This window comes from Tenrec ecaudatus, chromosome 6 (assembly GCF_050624435.1).
Source record: "Tenrec ecaudatus isolate mTenEca1 chromosome 6, mTenEca1.hap1, whole genome shotgun sequence".
Classification (NCBI taxonomy): Eukaryota; Metazoa; Chordata; class Mammalia; order Afrosoricida; family Tenrecidae; genus Tenrec; species Tenrec ecaudatus.
The window spans coordinates 150,787,832-150,815,477 of record NC_134535.1 but is presented as its reverse complement, the minus strand read 5'-3'; the positions used below and the strand labels follow the sequence as shown (position 1 = coordinate 150,815,477).

Sequence of the window (27,646 nt, the reverse complement as noted above, 5' to 3'; positions counted from 1 at the left end):
AATCCCACGGCGCTTGCCATGAAGCAGACTCCGCCTCCTGGTGACCCCGTGGGTGCAGAGCCAAAGTGTGACCCACAGGGCGTGCAAGACTGGGAGCTTTTGGAAAGTCAGGGGAGACCGCGCTTTATATTTTATCCCCCGGGGTGGAATTATCACTCAAAATCGATCTCATCGCTACACTGCTACCAATCTGCTCACCCGGGGCTCCTCGGGTGGCAGTCGGGAATGCTCCACTATGGTCCTTCCGCCCCTGCCGCTTTCTCCCATCAAACCCCAGCTCCACACCTCTTTGCACGGCTTCCCCTCAGCCAGATGCTTCCGGGTACACATAAGGCCTGGGCATCAGGCACCGTGAGGACGGCCATCTACTCAGGCACCACTTGTAAAGAGGGATGGAGGAAGACAGCAGGCCGCGCACCGGCACAGTCTGCGTGAAAGTCTGTCCCCACAAAGAGCCCCTCACGTCCATGCACCAGTCCTGCCTGCAGCTTTAGGTGGGCCCCTTCTCTGCGACAAGACAGACCGCCAGGTTCCTGCTCTGCTCGGTGCATTTACATCCACGCGGACTCACAACAACCCTAGAGGGCAGGGCAGAACTGCCCCGTGGGTTTCTGGGACCTGCTAATGGAAATAGAAAGCCCTGTCTGTCTTCCACAGAGGAGCGGGGGTTTAGATCGGCTGACTTTGCTGATCGAAGCCCAAGGCATAACCCCTAGGTCACCTCACGGCAGACAGGACATCACTTTGCTTCACTAGTCTTTTTGAAAAGCCTTGGACAGACGGCACGTGCTGGTCCAGACAAGGTGACTCCAAATCACCTCTCTGACCTTGGGCCTTTCCTCCCACTAAGCCCACATGTCTTGCTGCTGCTCTTGCCGGTCCACTGGTCTCTGCTCTCTGGGGAGCCCTGGTGGTGCCGTGTGTAAGAGCCTGGCTGACCCAGGACGAGGTAGTCTGCTTCTGCCCCGACTCACAGCCTGGGAGCCCCCAGGGGCATGTCTTCCTCCTCCTGCAGAGCGCTGGGAGTGGGACTCAACTTCCTGCGGATGGGTTTGCTGGCGCTTTCCTCTCTGAATTCTTGTCTACCTTCTGGTCCGTGTGGATGCTTTATGCTGCGGCATAAAGTGGCTCTCTACCTTCCTCGTGCCGTGACCCTTTCATACAGGTCCTCATGTTGTGGTGACCCCCCCAAAACATAAAAAGATTTTCGTTGCTACTTCATCACTGTCATTTTGCTACTGTTATGAATTGGGTGACCCCTGTGAAAGGGTCGTTTACCCCCAAAGGGGTCGCGACTCATAGGTTGCGAGCCCGCTGCTTTTGACTGTAAACTACTGAAAGACAAGGCCACGACTGGCTTTCCTTTGTCACGCAATTTGAAAAAACAAAACGGACCATAACTATGACAGGGCACAAAGGCCATGTGGTGATGATCAAGTTTAATGCACTGAGGGACACAACCTCAGGGCTGGGCTGAAGCGATCGCCGTTCCCGAAGACTTTGTGGGGCGGTCCCTGCTTATTGAGTCACCCATCTGAACAGAACACGAAAGACATGATAATTAGCAGGAATCTATCTATTTATTTATTTTTGCAGACACCCCCTCAATGATAAGGTAAGCCAATATGATTTTTTTGGGGGGTCACAAGAAGATCACCCAAAAAATTGCCAAGTCTCTAACAGATGGAACATTCTAAGGTCCTCATTAAGTCCCAGTTAATTTGGCGTTGGGCACAGTCAGGATTCTTGTCTCTCTAGTTTGTCTTTTACGCTATAGAGCACTGAGAGCTCATAGGCTACCCAAGCTTTTCCAGAGAGGCACAAGGCCATGGCAGAGACCAGTCCAATGCCGATCCAACGCCAGGCCCATGGCACAGCCCTGGTTCAGCAGAGAAGAGGCATCTCAGCAGGCAGGCACTGAATGCCAGAGCATGACTCAGGCCCGGGCCTGGCTTCCTATGGTGAAACAGCATCTGCTTTCCAAGCCAGAACACCCGGGAACAGCCCTCAGAAACCCACAGGTTCTAGGCCGGGAACAGATACTCAAACCAGTCCACGCCTATGAAAACCATGGTGTGAGGCCTGCCACCGCCTGAGGAGGTGCTGTGGTGGGCAGCTCCACACAGCCTGCTGGCTTGTTTCCCAAACGGGCCTCCACACTCGCGATCACGAGCCATCCTTTCTTGTTCCACTAGTACACCCACTCTCTCTCTACACCCTTCTTTCTCTGATGTTGCAGATACATGCTGTCGGGCTCAAAGAGGTCATCTGCTTACATTCACGAGGATGGAACGTGGCTGGGCTCAGGGCCAAACCCAGGCCTGTCTGACAAGCAGTGAGGCTTCCTATTTAGTGTTGGTCTTGTTTCAATGGTCAGAGGCCACGGCTTCCTTAAGACATGGGGTGCTGGCCTTCCTATTGTCACTTATCACCATCTTCCTTGAACCCCGAGTCTCACAGATGGGTCTAAGGGAGGAGATGAGTCAGTCAGGGTGCGATGTAGCACCGATGAAGAATACAGCTTTCCCCCAGTTCCTAAATGCTTCCTCCACCCCAACTACCATGATCCGAATTCTACCTTGCAAGTCTGGATAGAGCAGAGGGTGTACACTGGTGCAGATAGGAGCTGGAGGCACAGGGAATCCAGGGTGGATGATACCTTCAGGACCAGGGGTGTGAGGGGCGATACTGGGAGGGTAGAGTGTGAGTGGGTTGGAAAGAGGGAACCGATTACAAGGATCTACATGTGACCTCCTCCCTGGGGGACGGACAACAGAAAAGGGGGTGAAGGGAGGTGCCGGACAGGGCAAGATATGACAAAATAATAATTTATAAATTATCAAGGGCTCATGGGGGTTGGGGAAGGAGGGGAAAAAAGAGGACCTGATGCAAAGGGCTTAAGTGGAGAGCAAAAGCTTTGAAAATGGTTAGGGCAAAGAATGTACAGATGTGCTTTATACAATTGATGTATGTATATGTATGGATTGTGATAAGAGTTGTACGAGCCCCTAATAAAATGTTAAAAAAAAGATACGGGGTGCTGGCCTTTCTATTGTCACTTCTCACCATCTTCCTTGTCTGATTTTGGGGAAATTCAAATCATTATTCCAAAAACACTCTGCTGAGTGTATTTCTACCTAGTGACCATTCCGATCTTCCTCACGTTGGTTCTGAGCGTGCCCAAGCTCACCGCCGCCCACAGTGGTCCTCTCCGTGGTTTGAGACGGAAAATGGTTATGGGAGCAGACAGTCTCCTCTTTTCCCTGAGGAGTGGCCGGTGGTTTTGAAGTCCTGGCCGTTTGGCTAGCAGTCCTTTGTCTCATCCACAGCGCCCTCATGGAGTGGAGTGGAAAATAGGTTACTGCCCCTTATCCACAAATAAACGAGGGCAGAGGGAGTAAGCTGGAGAAATAAGAACCTTACACTCTGACAGTCTGTCCTCAGTCCTTCCACTTAATAACACCCAGGAAGCTCTTCGATGATATCAGTCCCGTTTACCGGACACTGCTACGTCCCATGTGCTGCGGGGAGCATTTGGCTCATCACCTCTAACTGCCACCCACTCCCTGCAAGTAAGTTAGTGCTGCTGTCAGGTGCCAACCAGTCGATTTTGACACACAGCAGCCCGTGGAGGGCAGAGCAGGCCTGTCCCATAGGGTTTTCTAGGCTTAATCGTCATAGGAGTAGGTGATTAAATCTTTTTCCCATGGGGCTGAGGACTGGGTTCGAACTACCAACCCTGTGGCTAGCAGCTGAGCCCTTACTTCCCCAGGGATCCTGACAGTGACTGCAGGCCTATCTTATCGACGTGGACACTGAGGCTCATAAAGGGAAACAGTTTCCCAAGCGCCATATACCACCCAGTTTCACAAGGGGAGATCCAGGCTTGAACTTGGATCTCCTATCCAATGTGCAAGCATGCCCCGTGTCAGTTCAGGTACATTTTCCAGGGGTCGGTAGTGAAACAAGGAAAAAAATGAGATGAATGGATGCTCTTTTTTTAAAAAACAAAGCTTTATCAAGTCCTTTTGTTCAACGTTGTGTGTGTATTTATTATATATATTAAGGTTAAACCAAACACCATCCTATCAAGCATACAAAGCCCAGGACTGATGAATCTATAGGACAGTGGTTCTCAACCTTCCTAATTCCATGGCCCTTTAATACCATTCCTCATGTGGTGGTGATCCCCCAACCATAAAATTATTTTTGTTGCTACTTCATCACTGTCATTTTGCTACTGTTATGAATCGGGCAACCCTAAAGGGGTCACGACCCGCAGGTTGAGAACCGCTGCTCTAGGGGCAGCAAGGAGAATAAAGGTTTCTGAGGGGTACGGCGGGGGTGAGGGTGGTCAAAGGGAGCTGATGTCAGAGTTCAGAAGGAAGAGAACATATTGAAAGTGATCGCGGTAGCAGTTGTACGATACTGCTTGACGTGGTTGAACTATGGCACGATAGGATATCTGTATTAGCTTCCAATAAGATGGGTTTTAAAAAAAAGAAAATTAAAATAGACAATTTCGCAAGGTCGGGTAGTAGTGATCGAGTCTCATTAAGGACACATCCTGGATGAGGTTGCATTGCATGATGGGATGCTGGGGCTGAACCCAGAGGACAGGTGGCCAACGAGGCCTGCTGGCACCCCAGCAATCTCGGGTGAGTGCCTGGAGAAGCCAGTGTCTAGGAAGCACCTAACTGCCCATTCAAAGTGGTTGAGAGCATTTTTCATGTACAAAAAAAAAATTTACAAAATCTCTCAAGGAGGCAATAGATCTGTAGAGTGAGCCTCACATTTCAAATTGCTGCTAGATCTTGAGAGAGATTACCACAATAAAGTGAGCCACAGGTGGAATCCTAAAGACATCTTGACTCTATAGTCATCTGTTTCTGTGGGGTCGTGGCTGCACGCTGAATTGCTAACCCCAAGGTCAGCAGTTTGAAACCACTAGCCACTCAGGAGGAAAGCGGGGGCTTTCTACTCTCCGAACAGTCCCAGTCTCGGAAACCGGCAGGGGCAGTTCTATCCTGCCCCATAGGGTGGCTCTGACTAGGAAACCATTCAATGGCAGGGACTTGTTTTTGTTCCCTTTTGTTTCCATCCAGAATAAAATAAAACCCTCCAAACTCAATGCGAGGAGTCAATTCTGACGCAAAGTAACCTTCTATGACAGAGTCAAACTGTCCCTTTGAGTTTGCGAATCTTTAGTCTTGAAATTATTACAGCAGTAGACAGCCTCATCTTTTCCCCTTGGATTGGCTGGCGGATTCAAACTTCTGACCTTGGGGTTAGATGCTCAATGAGTAACCCACATTGTTACCAGAGCTCTTCTCTCTAGAGCAGTGACTTCCTAATCCTTAGGTGTCTGTGTCGGCCCCTCTGTGCCACAAGGTTAGCGGTTAGGGGCAAGCCAGTGGGCTCACACACATGATTGAACCAAGGATTTTGCAACTCAAAGAAGTCTAAAAAGCATCGTTCCAAAATACAAGAAGGGCGTAGGCAAGTGTCCAGTTGAGGGGACCAGAGCTGCTGGGCCCCTGTCAGGCAGCCATCACGCGTCTGTCACACAGCAGAGCAAGAGATTTTGGTTAAAACGGCACTCCTTCTCGTGTCGTGGACATCTTGCCTGGTGCAGAGGACAGAATCAGACGGAGGGTCCTGAGAGTCAGAGAGAGGGATTCCAAGCGGGTGCGGCCCCTGGAAGCTCTGAGCAGAGAGCCACTCTGTGCTTGCTCAGGGAAGTGGCATTTCTTGTGCCATCAGGGGTGGGGGGTGGGAGGGAGTGAGGTACAAAGGACCGAGCAGGCAGCTGGAGGTGTGGGCTTGGGACTTTGAAAATCCTCCACAGTGTTTTCACAGCTCACCTGTCAGCTCTGCGCTGGGCAAGTACAAAGCAGAGAGGCAGAGAGATGCAAGGGCCGTGACTTTGGAGAAAGCTACGGCGGGTAGAGAGCCCAGCTGAGATGCCCTCAGAACTTCACCTTCCTCTGGGAGTCACCTCTGCGACACGCCCCCCTCCATGTTTCTATGGGCGTCTCAGAGTCTCTATGGGGGTGTTTCTATGGGGCACGGGGGTCGTCTCCAGTTTCTGTGTGTTGAGTGGGTAAGGGCCAGCAGACATTTCCAGAATGAATAAGCCTGTCTCTCCATGTCCTCTGGTATGCCTGCCTAATGCGAGAGAGTAGGGTCCAGGTGGCCGGCTTACAAGGGGAACCGGGCCGTCCCAATCTCGGTGAACCAGCCCGAGAACGTTCGGCCCCACTGAGGAACAGCAGAAGCCCCCACACCTGCATCTGTTGAGAGGTATGCCACCTAAACAATGCAGTATCCCCCCGAGACGTGACTCCTCCCACCAGTGACAGTGACATCTGCTTCGCCCGTGACTCCTCCCACCAGTGACAGTGACATCTGCTTCGCCCTGTGGCTGAGCAAGAGTTGATAAGTACCAAGTAGGCAAGCATTTGAATTGAGTGACGTGACAATCAACCATCTTGCGAGGATGGGTCTATAAAAAAAATCCTAGACGTGTTAACTCCCCATTTCCTGTTAATTCAACCTCGCCAGATGGCTTTTTCCCTTTTGCATACTCTTCTTAGGGACCCATGTATATGTATGTATTTTTTCACGTGTCTCTTTCCCTTCAAGTGCAACTAACCCCATGCTGCTGAGCTGCATGGTGTGTTAAGTTTGCTTTCCCGTTCTGTTCTCCCACTTTCTCATTCTTCCTCCGCAGGACGATAAAAATCCGGGGCATGGAGTTTAAAGGTCATCCTGTGCTGCTTTATCGGCAAGCGCTGGTTGACAGGGCTGCCCTAGAGAATATGTGGAGCAGGTTTTTTAGAAGAAGGGGAAAATAGGCAGTTAAACAAAAACACAGACAAGATCATAAACGTCAAGTCCCTGGTGCGCAGGCTCCCCTGGAAGCTAGGGGGCGGGAGGCAGGTGCTGTGCTTCCTCTGCCCCCCCCTCCATCCCCCCTCCCTGCCTCTGCATCCATTGCCAATCAATCATGGTGACCAACCACGAGGCAGGGCAGACCTGCCCCTAGGTGGAAGCAGATGGCTTCAACTTTCTCCCATGGAGCACCGGGGCCTCCCAACTGCTGGCCTTCAGATGAACAGCCGTGCGCTTTAACCACTGAGCCACCAGGGTTCTTTTCAGTAGGCCAGATATGGGCGATTTCAGATGTTTCAAATGAATGTGATTGAGAACAGGGAAAATGAGCATGATGGGAAAATGGAGTGTGTGTGTGGGGGGGGGGAAGGGGAGGGATGGGTCCTGTGTGGCCAGAGGGGTTGGCTGGTGGGGGAGGGAGCAGAGAAGGGGTGTTGCTAGGCAACCAACAGCCTGAGCCCTTCTAGCCCCCTGAGATGGCCTCCTGCACCCTGGGCCTGGCTGAGCTGTCTGGCCCTGGAGGCGCGCGTGTGTGTGCGGTGTGCATGTGTGTATGCATGTGCACGTGTGTGCTTTCAGGTCGTGTGGTGGGGTGTGTGGTGTCCCCAGATGGTTGCATCAATCTGCTGCATCCTGACACCTCTCCCTCTCAGTCCCACCGGGAAACTGGGACCCTCCTTTGTTCTCAGCCCCGGCCAGGCAGAAAGAGAGCACACCAAGTTTTCTAGCAATGTCCTTCCAGGAGAGAGGAGGTGGTGCGGGTCTCCTCTCTCCTCGTGATGCTGTATGTATCTATCACCCAAGGGTACACCAAGGGGCAAGTTCTTAGATGAAATTTTGCTCACATGTACCGTCACTGCTGTGTTTGCCGGCCAGAACACAAAGTGTTCTGTAGCTGGAGACGTATATGTCTTACCATGTGCCTTGAAAGCATGCAGTATCATCAGGCACCCCCAGGGTCTAGAAAGACATCTGTTTTGCTCATTTGGTGGTGTGCCAGCTTTGCAGAGAGGAGCCTAATGAATGATGATGGCAATCGTGGTGAAGTCTGAGGTCAGCCCAAAGCATGACACCTGACACCCTGGTGGCTCTTATTTTATGAGGTGGCCTGGTGGCCTGGGAGGCCCCGGACAGAAGGCAGATAACAGGAAGCCCTTTGACTGTTCCCAGCTTCTGTGCTCGGCTTCTCCCTCCTTGGCTGACTTTCAGTTCTGGTGAACGCAGACCAGCCAAGACACAGATGGCCCATCTGGATGCAGGCTGCCCCGCCCTTAGCACGCAGAGCCTGGCTGGGAAGATAAGCTGTTGGCAATGTGAGCTATGAAGAAGAGCCCTCTCGATGGCAGAAAACAATCTTTGTAGTTTTTCAGAAGGGTCTTACTGCCCTCGGGGGGAACTGAGGGTGGGATCCGAAGGTGCGTGTTGTGTGGGTGTGCACAGAACCAAGTCTGTGAATCTATGCTGCATAGCACTACTAGAAGGAGTCTAGTAGCTCAGTGGTGAAGGGCTTGGCTATTCAAGAAAGGCTGGCGATCTGAACCTACCAGTAGCTCCATGAATAGGCACCCTGGTGGCACAGTGGTTACATGCTGAGTTGCTAACGGAAAGGTCAGAAGTTTGAATCCACCAGCCTCTCCTTGGAAGAAAGATGAGGCTTCCTACTCCTGTAAGGAGCTCTGGGTTTGGAAATCCACAGGGACAGTTCTACCCTGCCCCACAGGGTCGTTTTGTGTCAGAATTCAGATGAAGCCAACTGAGTTTGGGGTTTGAGTCGCTCCAAGACAAGTCATGTGGCCATCTGATCTGGCAAAGATTTCAGCTTAGGAATCTCTACGGGGCAGCTCGACTTGGCCCCATCATGTCCCTCCGAGGCGGAAGCAACTGGACAGCACACACCACCACCACCAAGCACCATCAGCGTGCTGGACTCTTACAGAGCATAGACCTTTTCCCCTCACGGCCGGGATAATCATGCACTCTGCGCAGCCCAAGTTCACTCACTTCATCTCTGCGATGGAATGCCACCAGCCTTGCTATCAGAAAGGGAGAGTGATGGGAAGGCACCGTGACTTCATCTAGCCTCCTCCACACCAAGGCTCAGACACGACGGAAACCCTGTACCTTCTCGCCGCAGGCTTAGGTCTCCCAGAGATAGATTACAATCTGAGTCCAAAGATCCAGAACCAGCTGGGCAAACCTCTTCAGTGACTGTAGGTCTGAGTCAGTTGTATCCTGTTACGTTAGTCCACATAGACTAGAGAACCAAGCCCATAGACACTCATGTGTGTATAAGAAAGAGTTTCATAACAAGAGCAGTTGGATATTGAGACAACATCCCAGTCCAGATCAAGTCCATAAATCCGATATTAGCCCATATGTCAGACACCAATCTATAAAGTCCTCTTCAGACCCATGAAACACATGCAATGATGCCGAATGCAGGAAGATCACAGGCCAATGGGTGGGAAGTCTTGTGGATCCAGTGGCAGTGTAAGCAGCATCTCAGTACTGGCAGTGGTCTCCACGTGGCTTCTCCAGCTCCTGAAGGTCTGGCTCCATCAGCCTCTCTCCATGTGTCTTCTCCACAGTGATGTTTTCCGGGGAGGAGCAGGAGTCCTGCCTCTAGCGAGCTATTTCTTTCCTTAGCGCTTCCAAATGAGGCCATCAAGCTACTACCTGATTGACCGGCTACGTTGCACCCCTTCACTCGGAATCCTCAAATTGACACCAGATGATGTAACCACCACACCTGTCCTATAGGATCGCTAGGAGTCAGCACTGATTGCCTGACTGACTTATCTGAGAGAACACTGACTTCACAGTTACTGTGAGAATGAAATAAGAGACGCACCATCTAAGCTGTAAAGAATTGTTAAATGTTGTCATCCAGGGTTCAATTTGTGTACCTCTAAACCCTTTTACTAGGAACTCTGGTGGCATAGTGGGTACAGTGCTGGGCTGCTAACCAGAAAGGTCAGAGAGTCAAACCCAGCAGCCCCTATATGGGAGAAAGTTGAGACTGTCTGCTCCTATAAAGTTCTGCACTCTTAGAAAGCCTGGGTGCAGTTCTGTCCTACCCTGTCCTCTGGGGCTGCTATGAGCCCACACTGATTAGACAGCAGTGGATTTGGGTAAGTTTTTAAACTATCCCATTGAGATAGTTAAAGTTTACTGTGCCAACCTGGGGGATATACACATGTGGGGTTAATTGAAGGGCAGAGAGATAAATGGCTCTGTGAGCCTCGCCTTTCTAGTTCTTGGGTCTCTTGCTTTGTGATGGTCAGACCAGGGTGCGGCTGCCTTAGCCAGTTCCTTGCTTCAGCTGGCAAGGCTCACTTCCTTCATGACATCCCTGAGGAGAAGCCGCATGGACCTACCCCGATGCAGCCCTGGGTGCTGGAGCAGCCGTGTGGAGACCCCTGCCAGCACTGAGATGCTTACACGTTCACTGATTCGGCTTTCCTCCTGCAGTCGGCATCCTTGCCTGTGTTTTGTGAGATGGAGGAGGATTTTGTGGATTGGTGTCAGTCATATGGGTTAATGCTGGACTTGTGGGCTTGGGCAGCACGGAGCTGGGATGCTTTCTTGATGTGCACTTACCCTTTATATAAAACTCTGTCTTATACACGAGTTTCTGCGGCTTTGTTTCTCTAACGCAAACAGACTGACACACCTATAGCGGTGCCCTGGTAGCATAGTAGGCTATGCATTGAGCTGATAGCAACAAGGTTGGTGGTTTTAACCTATCAGCTGTTCCTTAGGAGAAAGATGAAGTTTTTTTTTTTTTTTAACGCCTGTAATGATTTAAAGTCTTGGAAAACCAGAAGGGCAGCTCTACCTTGTCTTACAGGATTGCTACGAGTTGGAATCAACTCAATGAGAGTGAATTTGGTTTGGGTTTGGTATTATCTATTTAGACTTCCTAATGTTTACATTTTCTCAACTCTTAAGAGACATCACCTGATACAATGGCAGTCACAACTGTGAGTCAAATGCCTCACTGCCGTGGAATCCATGCTGACTCATAAGAACCCGTGTGGGTTTCCCAAACTACAACTGTCTATGCGAACAGAAAGCCCAATCTTTGGCCTTCTGGACTGCTGGTGGTTTTGAACTGCCGACCATAGGGATCACAGGGCAAAGTGTAACCACTACACTGCCAGGGCTCCTCGAGCCAAATAGGAAGACATAAATTTTCTAGTAGCTACATTAAGAAGATAAAATGAGGGAGAAGTGAAATTAACTTCAATTACACATTTTCTTTAACCTAAGGCATCCAAAATATTATTTCAACCTGGAATAACCAACATAACAATCCTTAATAAGGTCATTTCTATTCTTCTATTTCATGCCATCTTTAAAATCTCTGTGTATTTTACATTTAAAGCTTTTTCCAACACAAACTTGACACACGTGAAGCGCTTGAATGCCGTGAGCGGCTAGTGACTACGGTGCTAGATAGATCAGATGTAAGCCTTTCCTGATGTTTCTGTCCCAAAGGCTTTCTCGGGCTTGGGGACATTGTATAGGACACTAAGGAGCTCTGTTGGTGCTAAGCTTTGGGATTGCTAACCTCAGGGTCTGAGGTTCAAACCCACCAGCTGCTCTGTGGGAGAACGATGAGACCATCTTCTCCCATAAAGATTTACAGCCCTGAGCATCCAAAAAAGGTGGTCATGGGTTGGCCTTGCCTTAGAGGTAGGGAGGTTTCGGTGTAAGATATTAACCTAGCTACTAGCTTTATTTGAAAAAACACTGACTTAAGTTTGTCCCCTGGCTCTGTGTTGTCAGGACTCATTGTTCCTCTATTTCAATAGACCGGTAGCAATGTCTTGCCAATGGCCACAAAGTGACTGGGTCAGTGAACAATATGGAAGTCACTTCATGGGGCCAGTTTCCCAACAAAGCCAGGAGTGGGGCTCCCTGTGGTGGTGCAGGGGCCTCCCAATGGAAAGGAGACACCAGCTGGTAAAGCTCTCTCAACAGAGCCTAACTCCATGGCTGGGCGATTGGATGAGGCATTCCTGGGAGCAGACAGCAAATGCCTGTGTGCCTGCAGGAAAGGACACTCAATCATGCCATAAGTGTCAAGAGGATATTCTAAGGAAGGGCCACACCTCGGCCACTCCCAGCTCGTGAAAATCTATTGTATTTTCAAGGAATCGGAGAGAAAGAGTCTAGAATCCATCCTTACTAACGGCTTCCGGCACTCCATCCATTGACCCCTGTGGTCAGAAAATTCCCCTAAAAGCATCACTTCAATGATTTTCATTACAATTAAAGCATATTTCCATTTCTTTGCTTTTAAAATACTCCCCCTCTCACTTCCCCCCACATAGACAATTAGATGAGAAAAACAAAGGCGAGAATAATTGTAAAGAAATAATGGGGGGGGGGGAATGGAATGAAGAAAAGACTTTGGAAGTTAAGTTCAATGTGAAACACACAGGACAGCCCTGTCTGGCGGTGGAAGCCTCAGAAAAGGCTGAGGGCCAGAGATAATGGCTTTCTCTCTACTTCTGATGGAGGCTTTGAGGCACAAGTTAGAATCCACCAGAACAATCCTGGGTGTGACTGTTCCACACCGGCCCCTGTCCAGGGCGGAAGCTAAAGAACTTCCCTTACTGGATACCCACACCATCTTTCCAGCTGTCCTGAAGTGGAACTGAAGGACTTCGGGAGCCACATGGTGAAGGACAGGGTGCCAAGGAGGGCCCGTAGGTCTAGGAGTGAGATTTTAAAATATTAAATCCTTAAAGAGTTGCAGTCTCAGAAACCCCCAGTTCTACTCTGCCCCATAAGGTCAGTATGCGTGGGCATCGATTCGGCGGCAGTGAGGTTTCTTGTTTATGTGCACTCTTGACCTGTGTCTCTTTCCAAGCATGGAGGATGCAGGCTTTACTCAGAGGGTTCACGGATTCACAAGTGCAGACACCCAGCAATCCGAGAGCCCTTTCTAACACCGAGTGGATGGCAGGGTGATGGGTAAACTCACACAGGTGAAGTTTTCAGTGTAGCTCTTACCAGCATCTGGCTGGTAAGAGACTGTTCTTGAGTGCCTGAGTCAGCTGTTGATGCCAAGCCAAGAGACCTTCTAACGTTTAGAGTGTTGACGTCTGCTGATTGGAGGCGACAGCCTTCCAAAGACTTCAACCCGAATAGCCCAAACTCCAAACCAAACTCACTGCCTTTGAGTCAACTCCCAACTCATAGTGAGCCAACAGGACAGGACCCACAGAACTGGCCCTGTGGGTTTCTGACAATGTGACTACAGGAGTAGAAAGCCGCATCCTTCGCTGGGGGATTCAAACTGCTGACCTTGTGGTTAGCAGTCCAATGCATAACCCACTAGGCCACTTGGGATGCCTGGGAATCTAGACTCTTACCTTTGTGCCCTTCTTAAGAATGCCCTTCAGGCAACCATCCTGGTGCACACTCTAGTTGCTTTTGCAGGGAAGCTGGACGTTTCTTCCAAACCCGTCTCTGTCTTATTCGCCTTTTTAGATATGCTGAGCAGCTGTTTCCACCCTTCCCCAACTCCGCAACTCCAGCAGATTGAGAAAGATATCACATAGCCTCGGGCTTCTTTAAAATATTCTGAACGTGCTCTTCACAAGGACACCCCCAAGAGAATGCCCAGCACATCAGATGTTCTGGTGGCTCAGGTGTAAATAAATCTTCAGGCTATCCCTCGATGAACTTCAAATAAAAGGGTAGTGATTAAAAACGTAGAAACGGGCCCACATATGCTAGACGAGAGGAATTCCTTTGAGAACAATCAGTCTTCTCTACAACACCAGGACTGTGTGCATAGAAACCCCATGATTAAACATTTAAACACAAACAAACAAAACACCAAACAACCCCAAAGCCAAACCCATTGCCCTCTAAGCGAGCCCAATTCAAAAAAAGTCTTAGAGAGTGGGACCTCCCTCCGGGTGCCCAAGGCTACTTTTACTGAAGCCCCCTGTGGGGAGGCAGGTGGAGTCAACCCACTGAGTTTGCCCCTTCGTGCTCCACCACTGTACCGCAGGTGGGCTGAGCTGCGGAGGACGAAAAGCCAGGGGTTTTAATGGACCCTTGTTAACCAGGCATAACCCAGTTCTCCCAACTGTTGCTGAAGCCTAATCTGCAATGGCGCAGAAGCAGCTTGGGGTCCTCTTCCTCTGTGCGGGTTATTGGCGCTCTGGTGGGGGATGGTTGAGACCTCGGCTGTTAGATCAGAGAGATCTCCGAACCAGAGGGATCAGGCGAGCCGCCCTAACTTACAGATGAGCGCTTAGGAAACCCTGCCGGAAGTCCTCCTGCCATCCAGGGTTGCTTGCGGAAGACTAGATGCCATAGCGCAAAAGAACTCTACAAGGAGGCTTCCAACATCTTCTGGGAAATTAAAAGATAATAAGATGATGCTGTTTCCCCATGAACTCTTTGAAGCACACTTGTGTGTGGTGTGTGTACGTGTATGCCTATGTACACCCTATACTATGCCTTCTTCCAGGCAGTTGGCACTATGGCGAAAAGTCCTTTGGGAAAAGCAATTGATACCAACGCGTCTCAGGAGTTGTCCATTTGTTTTTAACGAGTGACATTATGTCCCTGCCATTGGGGTCGGTATTGGCACACACAGGATTTAAGTCACAGGTCCAATCTTCAAACTGTTGGCGGCTCTGGGAAATGCAGTTGAGTAAACAGATCGTGGGGTGGCCTGGCAGAGCAAGGGGTTACCAGCTGGCCTGCTAACTGCACAGAGAGCAGGACAAACCCCGCTGCTGCTCCCCGGAGGAAGGGGAGGCTGTCTGGAAACAGCCTTGGAAACCCAGAGGGGAAGTTCCACTCTGTCGGGTAGGGTCGCTGAGTCACACTCAACTCAGTAGCGGTAAGTTTGGTTTCAGAGTTTTAAGCAATGACAGTGAGGCGTGACAAGTACCATACCAGGAAAAGTACAGTGGAGGGGCAGCCAAGACCCTGCCTGGGGCAGGGGAGGAACAAGAGGCAGAGAGCCTGGGAGACAGGTTTTCTGAGTTCTGAACTGAAGTTGACCAGAAGTCATCCAGGTCCAGAGGGTACATGGCAGGGACTGCAGGGAAGCCATGTGTTCTAAGGCTAGGGGATAATTAGTTCTAAGAAGGGATAAGAACATGAACTTCTCTTGTTTGGCCTACTTCAATGTTTTCTCGCTTTGCAAGGATGGCAGAGAACCCATCCCCAACCGCGAAAATCAGCAACTGCATATCTTTTCTGTGGCACGTGTGTTTCAGAGGCTCCAATGGCCAAGGCTCGTTGGCCAAAAGACAGGAGACTAACTGCACTGTGAGGGCTCATTTCCTGGTTCAGGGATCACCCCTCTGCTTCGATTTAAGAAAGGCAAATCAAACATACTAGCCCACTCACCTCGCCACTCCTCGCACGGATCCCTGAGATTCAAACGGTTGCCGGGCTTTTAAAGAAGGCTGCCGCTCACTGCAGCATGCTTGCTGCCTCCCTCCCCCAGGCTTAAGATGGTTTGACTTTCTACAACCGTCAACTGTGGGCCTGGGACACCAGTCCCATTAGGCTACATCCTCAAACCTGGGAGAACCCAAGACACACGGAGACACCCGCCACGGCCTCCTTCTCATAGCAGAAACGCCATTCACACACGTAAAGGCACCCAAGGAAGCGCAGGCTTAGGTAATAACAGTATACCCATCTCCGGGTTTATGCAGCCGTCAACAAAGAGGGCAACTGGAACCTGCCAGTGACAGGCAATGTTATGAGAGGTGGCCCACAGGCTGAACACACCCACTCCGCAGGAGAAAGACGGGGCTTTCTGGTGTCGTGGGTCAGCGTTGGGCTGCTAACCTCAAGGTTAGCAGTTCAAAAGCACCAGCCACCCCGAAGGAGAGAGGCTTTCTCCTCACGTACAGGAGCAGTTCTGCCCTGTCCTATAGGGTCGCTACGAGTCGGCAGTGAGTTTGAGTTTCTGTAAAATATATAGAATTACGCACACTCTGTGATCACAACCAGGCAAGAACCATAAATATTCAAAAATCCTGGAAGGAAGTGAACCAAAGGGAAGTTAGCAGTTGGATCGATGTCGTGTGACTGTGAACCTTCCCCGACTTCCCGATACTGCACTGATGTTACCATTGTTGGTTGCCATGACATTGATTGCAACTCCTGGTGAGCCCAAGGGGGGTGGAGCAGGACTGCTTGGTGGGATTTTAAAGCGGTGACCTTTTAGGTACGTCTTCTACTTCTTGGTAGATCTGATGGTCAACCTTTTGACTGGTAGTCAGGTAAGTACCTGACACCTTCCTTGCATTTGCTACGCCTTTGTGAATTAAATACTGTGAAAGCTTTAAGTCTAGAAGTTAGGCATTTGAACATCTTACACGCATATGTAACAGGGAAGAGATGAGCGCTATCACAATAATCTCACTGCGACGAAACTACAATACAGTATCCTGTACTACTCCTGCCTACTCGACTAGAATACTCATTCTGACCCACAGCTACCTGTGGGCCGGGGAGAACGGCCCCTGTGGTTTTCCAAGGCTGTAACTCGTTATGGGAGTAGAAAGCCTCATCTTGCTCCCTCGGGGTGCTCAGTGTTGTTTTTTATTATTATTAATCATTTTTATTGGGGGACTCTTACAAATCTTGTAACAATCTATCATGCAATAGTACTAAGCAAACTTATTCAAATGTTTCCATCACCATTTCCAAAACAATTCCTTTCTATCTGAGCCCTTGGTATCAGTTTCTCTTCGCTTCCCCTCCCTCCCCCTCCCCTCCCACCCTTGTGAATCCTTGATCAATTATATATTTTATCATTCCGTGTATGACACTGCTGTCTCTCTGTTATTCGTTTGCCTGGGGGGGCTATCTTTCCAACCTTGTGATGGGTTCCCCCTATCTTCTCCTCCCTCTTCACCCCCCTCTCTTCATGATATCGCTACTCCCACTACTGTTCCTGAGGGCTTTACCTGTCCTGAATTCCATGTGTCAAGAGCTCTTATTTGTACCAATGTGTGTACTCTGGTCTAGCTGGATTTGTAAGGTATAACTGAGTCATGGTATTGGAGGGTCAGTGGTAAGCATTGAGGAAGTGGAGAAATGATGTGTGTTTCGCTGATGCTATACTGCACCCTGGTTGAATCATCTCTTCCTTGTAACCCTTCTGTGGGGGGATGTCCAATCATCTACAGATGGGCTTTGGGTCTCCACTCCAACCTCTCTCTTTTACACTGATATGTTTGTTTGGGATCTGATACCTGATACCTGTTCTTGTAGACACCTCATGACCTCACAGGCTGGTGTGCTTCTTCCATGTGCCTATTTGCTTCCCTGCCTGTTAACTTCAAGCCTTTAAGATCCCAGACACTACATCTTTTGAGACCCAGGCACCATCTACTCTCTTCACCACATTTGTTTATGCACCCATTTTGTCTTCAGCGATCATGTTGGGAAGGTTAGCATCAAAGAGTGCCAGATTATCAGAGCAAAGTGTTCTCATGTTAAGGGAGGCCTTGAGCAGAGGCCCAAAGTCTGTCTGCTATTTTAATATGTAACATTTAAATATATGTACATTGGCCTCTATCCCTTTCCTTATAAATTAATATATTTACACATACATACCTATAGCTATACCTCTACACATAGCTTTTACCTCCTACTTCTTTCCTCTCTTTCCTTTCACCTTCCCCCTGTCCCCCAATTAAGCTCACTCTCCATTCAGCTCTCAGTAATTCCTCTTGGATACATTGCACTTGATCAAACCCCACCAGGCATTATCCCCACTCCTCGCCATCAATCTTAGATCTCTTATGAACTGCTGACTTTGAGGTTCTCAGCCCAGTGCCCGACCCACGACACCGGATCAAAGTATATAATCTTCCCCCGGACCTTAGCATTTCCCCCAGTGAGTGGACATGGGGGCCATCATTTCAACCCTCCCTTGAGTGGGGTCACTTGATGGTTCTCTGTGAGGGAGAATGAGGAGGAATCCTATAAGAACCCGGGGGAGATATTTGGAAATGTAAGCCAGAGACAGCGACAAGAAGTAGAGTTGAACAAGTGATTTGGCTTTGCGAATTCTTCAAAGCAGGTGTGGTAACCTCACCTTCCTTAGGGTTCTGGTTAAAACACTGATCTTTCCACGAAAGCAAGTAGACCAAGATCTGGGTATGTGCTTCCCCAGGGACTGACTGACTGATCACAGTCCTGTGGCTCCATGTCTCCCGGTGCCCAGCCCTGATGGTGGGGTTGACCCATGGGATGGGGTGAGGGGGTTACGTAGCCCAAAGAGGGGCGGCAGGGCCCAGAGATTGCGTCTCTTTCAAACCTAACTGAGAGCTAAACAATGGCTTTCTCTGCTGTGAGCACAGAGGACAATTCAATCAGCCTTAGGTGCCAGAAGAGTTCTGCCGGTTATATCAGCGTTAGCTCCTTCTAAGCGGGAAGAATAGTTAATGCTGGCCGGCCGGCCGTGGCATTGGCATTTCCTCCGCTCGAGGTCTGAAACAACAGGGCAGATACACATCATAGAAGGCTCCGGCGTGGTGCGCGCAAGGAGCAATAAGAGCACATGCTACAAACACATGGAAAATGACCCGGCGTGCCGCGTCACAATCCTTTTCTCGGCTCTGAGCAGGCACAGGTTTGAAAGAAGTTCACATCACTCCCCGGCCCTGACTGCACCAAGGCAGGGAAGACCCGTCTCAGCAAGGCGACCAGAGCCCCATACCTGCACTAGGAGTTCCAGCTTCCGGTCATCAAGGAGATGGACTTGACATCGGCGGCCCTCCGTCATCTAAGGAAAGAGAGAGAAGACGGTCACTAGGAGTCAGAACGGCGGGGAGAGGGTCGCCTGTGCTGGGCTCTCCTCTGGGGAAAGCTGGGGGTGCAAGCCGGCCCTCTCTGAGTATCATGGCGGCAGGAAGTGAGTGGCAGGATTGGCTCACTCTTCATCTATCCATGAAAACGTCTTTACTGAATACTCTCCGTTCGGTAGCCATGAGACGGAGCCGCCTCGATGGCCGGCCGTGGCCTGGGAGCCGCATGGAGGCCCAGTTCCTGGTTGTATTCCGACGATGACTCATCACAGAGAGGTCTTGGACTCAGGATGGCCCCGTGTGGGTCAGAGGAGAACTGTGCACACAGGTTGATTTTGGGGGAAGCCAAGTCTTCCAAAGCACCTCAGGTGACTTGACTGTCCACTGCTCCTGCCAGATGTCACTCACATTCAACCGTGTGAAGCACCCCAACCATAAGAAAAACATACAATAATCTAGCAAATATATATATATCGAACATTCGGGTCGTGGTAGGGGTTACTCGTTCATTAGTCGTGGCACAAGTCAACCACTCATTTGATTACCATACACCAGGGTCAGGGCTCGGCCACCTCTTCATTTCCCCTCCTTCTGAATGCAGGTCAGACCAACGCCTGCCTGCTAACAGAAGTTGATTCCTATCAAAAGAACCCAGGTGACAAGCATCCACAGCTCAACCTCACCCCTGACCGTTGGAGACCCAAGTCCAAATTGAGCCCTACTGGTTACTAGAGTGTACAAGTCACATCAGTGGGCATCCCTGGCCTCAGTTTCACAGGCTAGGGCCAGTGGGATGCTGGGAAATGTTTGAACAACTGCCATTCTGGAGGGGGGAGGGGTAGTCTTTGGTGGGAGCATTTGTTGATTTCCATACTGCCAACACCTTCACCGTGGCCCTGGGGGTGAGCGGTCCGACACGTGCTGCTAATGGAAAGCGTGGAGGCCGGAGCCCACCCGCTGCTCTGTGGGAGCATCACAGGGCAGCCTGCTTCAGTAAGATGACCATCTCGGAGACCCATGAGGCAGGACAGTTCTGTCCTGCACGGTTGCTGAGGATTGGCATGGACTCAACAGCAGTGGGTTTACAGCTGATTTCAAGCTACCAATGTGTCACGGGCGCAGTTGTTGCTAGGGGCTGTCCAGTCTATTCCGGCCCATAGCGACACGATCCACAACAGAACAAAGCACTGCCTGGTCGTGCACCATCCTCACAATTGTTTCTATGCCTGAGTTCCTGATTGCAGCCGCTTGTCCATCCATCTCGTTGAGGGTCTGTCTCTTTTTTCTGTTTACCAAGCATAACGTCCTTCTCCAGGGACCGCTCCTGAATACAGGTCGCCATTCTCCTCTCTAAGGAGTCTGCTACCCTGCCAGCATTCCCCATGCTCCCAAGCAAACGACACGAAAACTCGGGAAGCGCAGGTCACGTGATGACAAGGAAGCGATACCTTCAACATTTATGACCCTTCTTTTCAAGGTACTGCATTTCATTGCAAGCATCTGCAGCTCAGTTTCAACGTAATGACTGTGCTTTACAACGGACAGACAGCGGCTCCCAATTTAGCACTTAGCTTTCATGAAGTGGTATATGCCCTGATTCCAACCTACCACTGGCTGGGCCAGAGGGCCTAAGGAGGTGCTTCCAGCTCTAGTCTTGGGGGGCTCTACAGCCTCTAAGAAACCTCTTTTTCTTCAAGCCAGCCTCATCCAAACCGATGAAAAGAGAAGAAAGGTGGAGAGAGAAGACCCCAGCCACCGGAGTTCTGTCTCGTGAAAGCCCTCTTACAGAGAAACGGAAAAGACAGGCTCCTTCTCATGCAACAAGGACAACTCTGAGCATCCGTGTGTTCTAAGCTGTCCTGTGTCCCCGTGGGAATATGACTTCCATGTGCCTTTCATTAAGCCAGATTTCCCCAGTTGTCTAAACCAACTACACCAAACCAGCAAGCCTGGTTCAGTGGGGGCCAGTCTCAGAACTCACCGAATCCTAGCTAGACGGAATACTCACCCGGGCCCAGCTGTCAGGAAGACCACCAAGATTCACATAAAAAATTAAAAGCAATATACTTGTGTGTGGGTGTAGACATATATGCATATATATACATACGCACACATCAGACACCAATAAGTGAAACTGTATATACCTAGTTTATATACACATTTATATTGCACATATAGTACATAGTGTATAGATATCTACCTGTGTTAAAGATATAGACACATATACACAGGTATGAGTTTATATAAACTTTGTATGTATAAAATTTCACAAACTGGTTACAATTGAGAAAAAAAATTCAGCTTGACCTAATAAACATCATAAATTCAAGCCAAGCCCTTACTCATCCCTTGACCCTTGAACGTGAGTCAGTTAGTTGCCTGGGTAGCGAAACAGGCTCAGGTCCCAGTTCGAGTCCATCACCCCTGCACAGGCAGGCAGCCGAGCTGACGGACTCTAACAACCTCCCATCTACAATCAACAGAAGCCACTGCAAATTAGAATAGAGGCTGAAATGGGCAATGTCCTGCCAAGTGGTCCCTCCGCTTGCAGAGGCCCCAGCGACATTTAACGTCAAGTGTCAGTAGGGCAGTTAACCGCAGTTGAACATTGAATAATTTTTTAGATCCATCCAGTGCAATTCAGTTCTTATGAGAAAGAACCCAAAGCTGTTAGATTGAAAAGTCTAAGAAGTAAAATGACAACCACCCAGCACACTGTTTGGAAATTCTTCTGCAAACATTGCTTACCCGTTTGGGAAAGTTCTATGGCGTGTGGGATGCAGGACACATAGGAAAAGGAACTGTATTTGTCTTTTGCATCTTTATAACAAAGCTTTGAGCTTACTTAGTTTTCTTGTCAAAGCTTAAGCACCGAAATATCTTCTTGCCTTACTTGGTCAGTCTAATAAATTTTATGAAACAAACAAAAATTGGCAGCAAACAATATTTTAATGATAGTCATAAAGGAGTGGCAATACATCATTTTCTCCAAGTTTGCAAAAGCCCAGAGGCACATGTGCTGGAGCTCATCTTCCGACCCAACGTCCCCCCATTTGCCCTGGAAAAACGAATCTCTCATCACATGAAACAATGGTCTCACCGCATCTGCTCTGCAAGTTACGGGCGTCACGATGTCCTGAGATGCTGAGCACTACGCAAGGTTTCCCAAACTCGCCTCTCTCTCCACAGCTGTGCAGAGCTCCCCGTATGCTGAGGCCTCCCCCTTGCAGAAGGTAAAATGTCCCTGACAGAGGTCAGCCCAAGAAGTGAACCTGAACCACAAACTCAGCTTTGGATTATGTTGAAGGTCCACCTTTCTTTTGGCAGCACCGACCATTGCGGGGGGGGGGGGGGGTCTTGTTTTTGATAAAAGGGGGAGTTGTTTGTTGTTCTGTGCTGATGAAACAAAGATGGCAGCAGCTTGTGCTCCTCCTCAGCTCAGAAAAGGGTGACGTTTGGGGTGTGTGCAGACACAAGGCAGACATCTGTAGGCTTTGTCTGTCTTGCCAGGCATACTGCGCTTCTCTTTTGAATACCAACAATTGCAAAATACTTTCTTTTATTCTTTCTCTTGTTTCATAGTCAGCTGCTCAGGCACAATTGGGGCCCTGGCACCATCCTCAAAGAAAATCCTTTAGAGAACAAGCCTCCTCATAGACTCAGCCGGCTACCGTTATAAATCGTCTTGCTACAATACAATTCTTTGCCAAGTACTCTCTGATTCTAATGGATGTAAGATAAATGCTACTTTGAAGGGGAGGTGCCAACTCTATTCATCTAACTTTCCTGTTAGGATACACTGTGAATCATGAAGACTATTCACAAATAGAACAATGTATCTGCGGATGCTAGTTCTAGTCAGCAGAGCAGAACAGGAAAGGGCAGGTGACTAGAATGACAGCCAGTGACAGGGACTTGCCTGCGGACAAGTGTGGGGAGGCAAGCGTTCAGAGTTTATAGGGGTTCTAGGATGCTAGGCTTGCCGGTTCCCTCCCATCCCCCAGACAGCTGCATCCGTTGTTCCCTGTGGTGGTGGTTGTTTTCCAGTTAAAAAAGTGTGAAGTAAGAAACCCCATCAAAAATCTTCATCATGTAGGTAAACTTGTTCTAGGCTTTTAATATGTAAAATCCAATTAGTCCGTTTACAGTGACAGCGACAACTGCCACACCCTCGGATGAAATGTCCCAGACCTTGTCCCCTGCAGGCAGAGCTACACGGGAAGCCAGTTGCCACTGACTCCCTGTCAGTGAGTGGGTTCTCACAGAGGGTGACCCTCGAGGACAGAAGAGCACTGTGCCCGTTGTTTCTGAGACTCGAACTCTCTACGGGAGTAGAAAGCTTCATCTTTCTCCTGCACCCGGAGTGGCTGATGGTTCTCAGTGCTGACCTTCAAGCAGCCCAGCCCATACCCTCTATGTCTGCCACCAGGGCTCCCAACCGTGGACGCAAACTGCCGCATCATTCTCCTGTGGAGAGGCTGGTAGGTGGTTTGAACCATGGACCTTTCGGTTAGCAGTTGGGAACGTAAAGAGAATTTGTAAATATAGATACATGTGTATGTTTCAGAGCATCGGGGGCCCTGGTGGTGTAACGGGTTATGTGTTGGGTTGCCAACCACAGATCAGTTCGAGTCCACTGGGCACTCTGAAGGAGAAAGAAGAGGTTTTCTCGGAAGCCCAAAGGTGCAGTTCTGCCTTGTCCTATAGGGTCGCCAGGAGTCAGGACTGACTCAATGGCAGCGAGTTTTCTGGCTTAAGGGCATCTATCTACAAGAGCCTGATGTGTTCATTATGATGGCTGTGTGTGTGTGTGTGTAGCTGTTCATTTTGCAGGAGAGTCTGTCTTCTTTAAGACATTGCTAAAAAGCAAGCATCGATGTACTGACTAAGCAGTTAACTATATAACAAAGACCAAGCTCTCTAAGCAGTGAAGTACATGGGCAGCTTCAGGAGGCTGAGTTCAGCACACGTATCTCACTGTCTCTGGCTAAGATTCCGGATAGGCAGGCAAGGGCAACCTTAAAGCCAGTCTGCTGCCCATCCCGCATGGGGCAGGCAAGGCAATGGAATGCAAGGGCTGGCAAGTCTCTTCTTAGACACTGCCTAAGCTTTGGGTTGGAGAGAGCTCAAATATGTTTTAGTAAGAAGAATTTTGCTCTCCAAATTCAAATCCAAGGAAGCCCTATTTTCATATGCTTTTTATTATCACCTTTTCTCTGCGTATCACATTTCTCCCTCTCTTTCTTTTGGTCAGTTGGACAGAGGATTACCCCTCTTTTTAGATGTCCTCCCTCCCCACTTTCTTGTTTCTTGCCAAATAATTTATATACTAGGGTACATACATGCGGAGGCAGAGTTCTGAACTAAAAAATCCTAGTTCTGTTGCTTTTGCAGGGTTTTTATAGAACTGTGATGTAATAGTCCAAATCCCAGTCCAGATAACTGAACTCAATGAAACGTGTGATTTTAAGGGATAAAAATGAAAAAAATGAATGACCGATACACATGGTTATTATCTTTCCTCAGTTTCCTGAGGCAAACTGATGCGGGAACTGTTCTCCCTCTGCCCCCAAAGAGAGGGATTCTTGGGGGACAGGCAAAGAGGAGGGAGTGGGTTAGAGCTCCGGATCCCACAAAGTTGTTGTTGATGGTAACCCAGTTACCACATACCTATGGTTTTCTGGCGCACGGCACAAGAAGTTATCAAATTGTAACTCATCCTCAGTTTCAAGACAATGAATTCATGAAGCAACAAAATAAGACATTTTTTAAAACTAAGCCATCTTAAAGAAATCCCACTTGACTAAAATTATACAAGCGGGATGATGAACATTTCTGGAACACGCTTTATTTATGAACATGATGACTACCACCCTCTCAGGCATCTGACACCCCGTTCATGAAAGCTTTGTCCTGGGACCGAAAATGTCGGTTCCTAAAGGCCTGAGCCAGCCTCAGAGCCTTCCTACACTGCTACACTGCGGTTGATCCAGGGGGGTTGGGGGAGGAAGTGGGAGGGATGTCAGAGGTAGCGGGAAGCACCTCACCATCTGCCCTTCCACCCAACCCATCTTGGTGGCTCAGAAGGAAATTATAGAGGCATGACTAAAACTTCCCTGTTGGGGCTCTGGCTCCCTGGGTCAGCTCAAAAGCACGGCACTTCTCTCTCCCCTGAAGTCCCAGGGGTCAGTGAAGGAGGGTCCTAGTGATGTATTAGCACCCCACAAACCCACGCAGTCACTCACGCAGTGCCTCCGACTGGGAAAGGTCTGGAGAGCTGACAGCCCAGGAAACCCTGTGAGGGGGCTCTGTGCGCTGTCACCCCGCGCCAACAAGAACTGGAACGGACAGACAGGCATCTAACAACAAGGAGGACCAGTCTAGATACTAAAGATGTCAACAATCTCCCCAGTGATGAGCTGGGCGGCTTAGCCCTCCTTTCTGGGGGCTAGCACAAAGAACCATGCACTCTCTCTAGTGATACAGAGCAGGAGGGGGCGGGGGCAGCGTTCTGGGTAGCACTCACGCCAGGGCTCGGAGACAGTGGGAGGTTGCTGTGCCCGGGGATGAAGACGTTTCTGGCCTGACTCAGACCACTGCTGCGTGAGTTCGAGTTTCCAAACCAAACTCACTGCCCATAGGGCAGGGTAGAACTGCCCCGTGGGGTTCAGAGACTGTAACTCTTTACGGGAGTAGAAAGCCTCATCTTTCTCCCCCGGCATGGCTGGTGGTTTCGAACTGCTGACCTGGGGGTTAGCAGCTCACCCTGTAACCACTATGCCGCTAGAAGCTACCGGTCTCATATATAGTTGAATATTCACACTCCACGAGATGGACACCAACTCCAATCCTCTCCAGATGGTAACGCGGGGCAGCGGTCAGAATACAGGAATAAACTGTCTCTGACTTCAAGTTTAGAAGACAAGGCTTGGTGCCTGGCAGGGGAGGCATGGACAGTCAGGAACCTCTACCAGTGGCCTTTCAGGATCTCACTGATCACTGATCACTGGTCCCATGCTAAGCGGTGGCGATGGAGTAGCAAGATCAGGGGTATGGGGACTGAGAGGTTTTCAAACACTCTTCAAATCTAGGCCAATTCATGACCTGGAGTTAGACAGCTGTGTCCCAGACAAGGATCATTGGCTGCACTTCAGCCCCAGGGCCACAGTAGACAATGACTCTCCCAGCATGTGGGTTTGCGGTTGTGATACACCACAGCGAGCCCCACGAGACTTTCTGCACTGCGCTCAAACCAGCTGCAGTCGTTAGAACACCATACTTAGGTCTACACAGGGCTGCAAGCATATCTCCCAAGCACGGGGAGGTGAGGCTGGGGTCTCCTTGCCTCCATTTGAGCTGATTGTGAAGATTTCCGCCCATATTTCTAACCAGGAGACACATGCTTTTAAATGATCCTTCACCTCATTCACACCACCCAATCTACAGGCCCCCCCCCTCCCACTCCCACCCGCAGGTCGTAGAAGGCAGAGATCTTAAGTTCTGCAATGAGAATTTCTGTCTGTCCATACGGGAGACTTGGTTCCACAGAAGGTTGGATTGTATGCTACGACTGTGGGCGGGGAGCTGAGAAGGGAATGCGGCCTCATCCATGGAAATGCCTGGGAGTTGGGAATTTGCTCAGAAGTCCCAGCCTGGGAATGAAGCACCAGGGAGGGAGGCCAGTGTAGTCTCCTGGATGGCAGAGGGACATAAGGTGGGGCTTGCAGAGGCTAGAATCCTGGGCAGGTGTGGACAGAGGGCTGAGGGCCAGCTGGGCCTTCGGAGGAGATGTCTCGTCCGATGGGCCTGTACAACAGCCTCTTTGGCTCATTATACGCATTGTGATGGACACGTATGAAGGACAGCCCTCTGAAAGTCTACAACCCTGCGTCATCTGGTCTCATCTCAACAGAAACCAGCCGTGCGTCCCCAGGCTCAGGCCGCCAGACTTTGACAATCCCATCCCTCTCGCTGAGGGCCAATTCACCTGCCTTGGGAAGTTGCCCACGGGGTTTCCTCTGCCTGGAAGGGTCTTGTTTTCTCTATGCCAGGGCTGAGCCAAGACACTCAGGTACCTGCTGGGCCACAGTCTCTGTTTATGAAACCTAACCTGTTCTCCTTCTTCGAACCAGTGGTTCTCAACCTTCCCAATGCTGTGGCCCTTTCATACAGTTCCTCATGTGGTGGTGACCTCCCAACCATAAAATGATTTTCGTTGATACTTCATCACTGTCATTTTGCTACTGCTGTGAATCGGGGCGACCCCTGTGAAAGGGTCGTTTGACCCCCAAAGGGGTCACAACCTACAGGTTGAGAACTACTGCTCTAGACCCAGCGTGCCCACACTCGGACTTTCTCTTTCCACAGGGAAGTTCTGCTGTCCCGTCCAGCAGCGGCCCTGCTCGGACACCGAACCACCTTGGTGGTGGTTTGGCTTCTTACAAAACACCTGGGAAAGAAACGGCCTGCACCTCCTGGCATGAAATGCAGGCTGAGAAGAGACTGAAGCAAAGGCAAGCTTCTCAAGGACTCCGAACCAGCAGTGGCTTTGGGGGACCTGGAAATGCAAACGCAAGGCCCCCTCCCACAGTGGCTCCAGAGCTTCGACGAGGCTGACTTGGAGCAAGATTCCCTGGGAGTGTCCCTTCTCCGGCTTTCCCACTCGCTCGCTGCTTGTGACCTCCCACAAGGCCTCTGCCAGTGTATTCCTCATTTCCCAATCTGGAACGTGGAGATGATCGTATGATGGGGTCTCCACAAGTTTGGGGAGAAATTCCACCATCTTTCAATGCCATATTCTTGGGCAAATGTTTTGAAGCCCCTCCTAGAGCCAGACGATGTTTCGTGTCCCCCATACGTTCTGTGAAGCAACATGTGTTACATTTTATTTTGTTTCTAATGGTTTCATTACAGAAAATTTCAAAACACACACATGT

The 27,646-nt window shown here is 49.9% G+C and overlaps 1 protein-coding gene across 1 annotated transcript in view; it reads right to left on the bottom strand.

Moving 5' to 3' along the window:
* FRMD4A (FERM domain containing 4A) overlaps window positions 1–27,646 on the bottom strand; it is a 234,881-nt gene that overhangs the window by 185,026 nt on the left and 22,209 nt on the right. The window contains exon 2 of the mRNA XM_075552351.1: window positions 18,623–18,688. Coding sequence (XP_075408466.1) covers window positions 18,623–18,688 — 66 coding nt within the window. The remainder of the gene's footprint in view (window positions 1–18,622; window positions 18,689–27,646) is intronic.